This window comes from Capricornis sumatraensis, chromosome 9, assembly GCF_032405125.1.
Source record: "Capricornis sumatraensis isolate serow.1 chromosome 9, serow.2, whole genome shotgun sequence".
NCBI lineage: Eukaryota > Metazoa > Chordata > Mammalia > Artiodactyla > Bovidae > Capricornis > Capricornis sumatraensis.
The window spans coordinates 46899280-46905776 of NC_091077.1; the positions used below are offsets into that span (position 1 = coordinate 46899280).

The 6497-nt window shown below is 51.5% G+C and overlaps 1 protein-coding gene across 1 annotated transcript in view; it reads left to right on the forward strand.

Annotated features, from left to right (window-relative positions):
* The window catches only part of SLC25A48 (solute carrier family 25 member 48), a 44235-nt gene extending 38176 nt beyond the window's left edge, over positions 1-6059 (forward strand). Inside the window, exons 7-8 of the mRNA XM_068981216.1 lie at positions 2777-2906; positions 5456-6059. Coding sequence (XP_068837317.1) covers positions 2777-2899 — 123 coding nt within the window. The 3' untranslated portion in view covers positions 2900-2906; positions 5456-6059. The remainder of the gene's footprint in view (positions 1-2776; positions 2907-5455) is intronic.
* The last annotated feature ends 438 nt before the right edge of the window (positions 6060-6497 follow it).

Below are 6497 nucleotides of genomic sequence, written 5' to 3' on the forward strand. Positions count from 1 at the left end.
TCCACAGAGGTGACTGCTTCGAGTGGGGTCAGGACAGTGAGGTGAAGCTGGATAACTCTAAGGAGAGATGGAGAGGACCGTTTGTAAGCAGCTTCCTGAGGCGTCAGGGCTGGTTGCTCTTTGGTTCTGCCACTTGGGGGATCTGGAGCCTTTCTTCTGCTCTTTGGTTCTGCCGCTTGGGGGATCTGGAGCCTTTCTTCTGCTCCAGGAATCCCCCTTCGCCACTACCACAACCACCACGAGGACTCTTTGGGCTCAGAGATTGTTGTTTTTTCTCACTGAGGAGTTTGTTCATTTGTTTATTCACTCATTCCTTCACTCATCTGCGCATCCAACTAGCCACTGACTCATTTAATCAGACTTAGAGAGGATCTTCTGGACCAAGCACAGGGCAGGTGCTGGGGATTCAAATGGGAGCCGTACACATAGCCCAGCTCTCACTACTCCGATTAGGACTATTAATGAGTGGATAGACAAGTCATAGGTGATTGGAGGATGGTGTGAGAAGGCCTGTGATGGCAGAGATACCAAGGGCACAGAAGCAATGGGTCATAATCCTACTTGGTGTGGCCGTGGCAGGGCTACCAGAGGGTAGAGCCGAGTCTGGAGGGCATTCCAGCGCCAGGGACCAAAAGAGGGCCAGTGGTGGGAGACAGCTGGCCCAGTAGGAGGAATGGCAGGCCAATATACTGCCCACAGTGTCAAGTGTAAGAGGCAGCTCAGAGAAATGCAAGGGGCATGTGGGTCCTGGAAGGTCAGGGAAGGGTATGGACTTGATCTTGGGAAGTGGGGAGCCATAGAGGATTCGTGAGGAAAGATTGTCTCGTGATTTTGTGTTCCAAAAGCCAGGGTAAAAGCCAGCAGGTCTGCACTCTGCTTGCCATCTTTGGGCCTCACAGCAGAGCAGGCCACAGCTGGGGGAGGTCCTCTCTGGCTGTCTGAAGTGGCCCACAGCTCGTACATGACCCAGTGCTGTGGGGGAGGAGGGTCACACTCCAGACTGGGTCCTGCCTGGCCTGCCTTGCCTTGTGGAGGTGCACACGGGAGCCTCTGTGTACACCCAGCATGGAATTTTCCTCTTGGAGCCTGACCCAATTCCTTGTTATTCAGCCACCCTGGGTGAGTTCCATCTCTGTGGAATTCCAGAAAGGTTAGGCATTAGAGAGGAGTGCTAATGTTACAAGGAGCCTGCTTGCCCCCTGCCTGAACGCTTCACTGTTTGTCTTGGCCACTTGCTCATCTCTGTGGCTCTTGGCCCATCGGCTCCCTTCCCTGGGGCCAAGGCTTCCCCCCAACCCCGGGTGTACTGAGGCCCTTCTCTCTCCTTCCTGGCAAAGCTGCATGTCCTAGGTTTCCACAAGTGTCACGCTGCAGACACCTCTCCTGAAGGGATGTCACCTGGTGTCCTGGCCCGTGACAACTAAGGAAACTGGGGGCATGCAAAGGGCTGGGCTTCTATCTTCTGGAAATTACAAGTACCGAGTTGTAGTCTGTGACTAGTAAATCATACAGGCTTACCTCTTACACCCGACAGTTCTCAGGTCATTCATGTGTGGGCAGCGATTTGCCTTCAGACGTGTCATCTCTCCCCAAAGAAGACATTTAATGACAGCTCCTCCCCACCCTGGGGCTTCCCAGGTGGCGCTAGTGGTAAAGAACCCTCCTGCCAATGCAGGAGACACAGGAGATGCAGGTTCAATCCCTGGGTTGGGAAGATCCCCTGGAGGAGGGAATGTCAACCCATTCCAGTATTGCCTGGAAAATTCCATGGACAGAGGGGCCTGGAGGGCTACAACCTATGGGGTCACAAAGAGTCGCTCATGGCTGAAGCAGCTCAGCACACCTCCCCACCCCACCCCTCACCAAGGCCTTTATTTGTTTTCATCATGTTATAGGTTACACTGCAATTATTCCTGAATGGGGCTTATGTCCCCTAGTAGGTCATGCACTTCCCAGGGGCTGGGACCACATCACATAGACCAGTGTCTACCCAGCACCAGGCGGGAAGATTCACAGCGGAGGGGAAGCACCTCACCATGTTCCCTAGGGGTGACAGATGAGCCCAGTCTTCTTGTATTAAAGGCGGAGTTCAGCAGCTCAGTACAGGCACTCCTCAGCATTCGTATTTATGATGGAAGTGGAGTGCCACTCTGTATGAAGTAGTGATTTCATACACTATTGTTAATAAGGATGGTGTGATTTGTCAACAGTTAAGGAGTGTTTACTGCAGGACATGCACTGTGAAAATGCCTTTAAAAGCAACATGTCATTTATTCCCTCAACAACTGTAGGAGGTCAGCAGTATTATTACCCCCATTAGACAGGTGGGAAAATCGAGTTCTAGAGCCTTGGCCAGTTTCCCAGGTTAACATAGCTGCTAACTGGCCACGCTGTGCCTGGACTCCGCATCTGCCATCTGGAGCGGAGCACGGTCTGAGTTAGTTCCCCCAGCCTACCCCTTCTGGGACGCCCTGTGAAGCACCTGTCACAGTGCTTGGTCAGGGCCTGGCGCTGTCTACCACTGCAGAGCGTATGGAGCTGTAACTTGCAGTCCCAGAACCAAGCATGTGTTCGCGTGCTCATGAGAGAGAGCACAGTTTTAAGCAAGCGTTCGCGGTGTTCACGGGACTCACCTGTGAGCTGGTAGTACCTAGCGTGTGCATACTGGGCCTGCGAAGAAATGTGCCTTCAGAAGTGATGTGGGTGCGGGCGGAGGTGTGGATGCCTGAGGAGGGTGCCGGTCCGTGTCCTGTGATAACCCCACCTCCCGCCAAAGGTGTTTTTCAGAGGCATCACAGTCAACGCCGTGCGGGGCTTCCCCATGAGCGCAGCCATGTTCCTTGGGTACGAGCTCTCGCTGCAGGCGATCCGTGGGGACCGCGTGGTGACCAGTCCCTGAGCGCCAGGTCAGTGCACCTCCTTCCCTGCCACTTGTGCCCTCCCGGAGCTTAAAACCCCTTCTTTGCGGTGAAAGTGGTGTGGCCTTCGGAAATTTCCCTCTGTTGTTTGTTTCCTGTTGAATCTGTGTTCGTTCAGGACTAGAATTGCCACCCTTCTTGTCATCAAAAAACTCTTCTGAAATGCCCACCTGTGGCTGATCATGAGCTAGGCGGTCAGTAACTGAGGCTGGCCCAGAACTTAACCTGTCTATAGCGAGCTCACCTGTATGTTTCCCATTCAGCCCTTGGGGAGAAGTCCATTAGCTTCACCGTACAAATTCAGTAACCCAAGACAGAGGTCTGGAACCAGGGTGCCCACCCTATGGTACACTGTCCCTCCACCTCACTACTGAATAGGCTCCTAAAGAACAGCCTTTGCCACCACCCCTGCCTCCCACACCCTCTCCTTTTCCTGTTCTCATCGTAGAAAAGTCACTGCAACCAAAGGGATCTGAAAACTGAAGTCTGAATAAGTGACTCCCTTGCTGCACTGCCCTCGATGGCTCCCGATTGCCCTCTAGGTTGTGTCAGTCCTTAAAGCCCTCGTCCTCAGCAGCATCCTGAACATACCATCCTCACTCTTGCCTCTGGGCCTTTGTGCATGCTCTTCCAGCCTGACACCCTCTCCTCAGACCTTCCTCTTGTCCTTGGGCTCACCAACTCCTCTTTGTGATCCAGGACCTGGTGTAGAAGCCTCCTCCTGCAGGAAGCCTGCCCTGATGCCTTGGCCAGGAGGAGGTACACCTACTATAGGCTCTGCTCCCCAATCAGCTGAAAGTTCCAGGGGAGCTATAACTGTTTCTTCACCCTTGTATCACTAGTGCTTCCCACGAAATCTGGCACACAAGTGGTTGCACAGAAACATCATCGAGTAGATGATGATCAGCTTCCAATATCCCCTCAACTCCTCCTCCTCTTTTCTCCCTTGTTTCCCTTTCTCTTGTTTCAGAGCTCAGAAGACAAAGTGGGATGAGTCACTGAATTTTCTGGAAAACAAGAGACCATTTTGCTTCAGTCATGGCGACTGCAGAGTCTCTTAGAAAGGGTGGTTGGTTCTCACTAGGACTGTCCAGCCAACCTGTCTGCTGCCTGTCCTGTACAAGAGCACAGCTAGGATGTATGGATGGGGCCAGATCCTAGAGCCAGCGGAAGGGCAGGATGGATGAGGCTGATGAGAGTGAGCCGAGGCCCTGCCCCGGACGCTTGCTTTAGTCACATGCTGTAGCTTTTTATTAAAGCACCTACATCCACAGCCTTCCTGGCTTTTTGCCTCTCTTACAAAAGGGAAAGGGTAGCAACACATTTTGCATAATTAAATACACTGGGTAAACAGTCACTGTACTTAGGTCATGTTCAGGACAAGGAGGATAAATCTGGTTCTTAAAACTGTGTTCAGCTACTGGCCACATCCTCCTTTTAACAGATGAAAGTGATTAAAAAAAAAAATCCTATCATAAAATCAATACATTTTAATGTAGGAAAACATAGAAAATGCAAATAAAAAGAATAAAATAAAAATACCTTTAATCCCATGGCCTTGTTAATATTCTTCCAACTTTTTTTTTATCCCCCAAATGGGATCCAATGTTATGCAATGTTGTATAGCTCACTCCTCCCATTTAATAGTTCAGGACCATTTTTCCATGTCATTAAACTTCAGCTGCAAAGGGTTTTAATGCCAAGGCTTCACAGATCCCAGAGTTGCTGGACACTTGCCTGAGCCATGGCCCCCTGCCATTTGCGGCCACCCTGATTTGGCTACTTCAGGAGGAAGGAAGACGTTTCCAGCAAGCCCAATTCTGATTGTCTTGGATTTGGCCTTTTAAAGCAGTGACTGGAAGTTTTTCCTTCTGAAAATGCTCTGATAGGACAAAGGGCACAAATGTCTGTGTGTCTTTCCTGCGCAGGGGTGGGTGGGGCTAGTGCCTCTCAGGTGGAGGAGGGGTTCCCAGGAACTCTTCTGGAGCCTCGTCTTGAACAGGCCTCACCCAGAGAGTTCAGCTTCCTGCTCTAACCCGAGAACACCAAGGCCCTTCAGCAAGTCCTGGATCTGAATTTACCAAGTAGCGCTGAGATCTCTGGCAGTAGTAGCAGCCATGCTTTGAAGACAAGGCAGTCAATTCCCTCCTTGTAGCCTAGACTGAGGACAGAGTGGGGTGAGGCAATCAGAGAATTAGGAGCCCTGCAGCTCCTAACAAGTGGTGGGATGCTGTATATCTCGATTTCTGGAATGGTGCTGGCCCACCCTCTTCCGTGACATTCAAACCTCACTGGCCCTCTCTCAATTTCAAGAAAATTTCATTTTCAAGGCAAAAAGATACATTTTTCCCCCCCAGCAACGTCTTTCATTGAACTTTCACAAAACAACCCTGGGCAACCTCATAGCCTCTCCCCAGTCTGTTCTCACGGTAATACTTTGCCCAGTGTTGCTTCACAAAAGCAGTTTGACTCCTAGATCTTGCTGACTGATAACCCCAGTGAGATGACAGTCTTAACCTTTCCTCCTTTTCCCCCAGGTCCAGCATCACCTGACCAGGACCTCATTCCGCGATAGCCGATGCTGATGGTGGCGGCGTCTCCAGAGCCTGCGGCAGTGAATTGACCGAAGAGAGAAAAGGCCTCCGCGCTGACCCTAAGCCAGCCGGGCTCACCTCGAAATCCCTTCTTGCCCAGCATTGAGTGCAGGTGGGGCGGGCATTCTCTGGGCCTTCTTTACACGTGGAGAGCAAAACAGAACAAAGTGAACTCCTGATCCACAGTCTGATTTCCATTATGATGACATTAATCTAAATTTGACTTCTCACTGGAACCACGTGGGGAGACCGCTGCTCTTTTGCTATTATGTGTCCATGACGTCACTCCCGCTTCTGTGCCCACCAGAGACTTCCCTCATCCGTCCTGCAGCCCCTTCCTCCTGAGATGAATGCAGTTTCTGAATCCTTCTCAACATGGTGCCCTGGGGAGCTACCATCAGCCAGCCTGATGCATCTGTTCCCAGCTAAACCCCAGTGGGGAAGGTATCTTTAGATTCCAAACCCCCCACCCTTTTTCCCCCCCCTTGAAAGGGTCTTCCTTGATTCCTCCACAGGCCCCCATCCCCCTTGAGTGATTAAGAGCATGTCTCTGAAAATCCCCTCTCCTAACAGACCCAGTGCCAGGACAAAGCATGGCTCTGGTGCAAAGTCGAAACGTTCAGTCTAGTCAGTTTATCCTGCTACTGTAGCAAAGGGTTCCCTGCTTGAAATAAAACCCTTAGTATGGTCTCCTTGATTTTCCTCCTTTACTAGCCCTGGCCTTGCAGCATCCCAAGGCAGCTCTACGGGCTGTGGTCTAAACTCTCCATCCCGCCAGCACCAGGGTGTTGCTCATTCCGTCAGGCATCAAACATCTTTGAGCGTTTACTCTATTTCGACACTGTCCTTGATGCTGGGGACAGCCTTGAGGGTTCCCCGTGGTTCTTCCACTCTGGAGCATGACAGGCAGTTCTGTTTACACGAGAGCTGGGTCTGCATGCATCCCTGGGCTGGGCAGGCACTGTGGATGCTGGTGAAGAGAGGA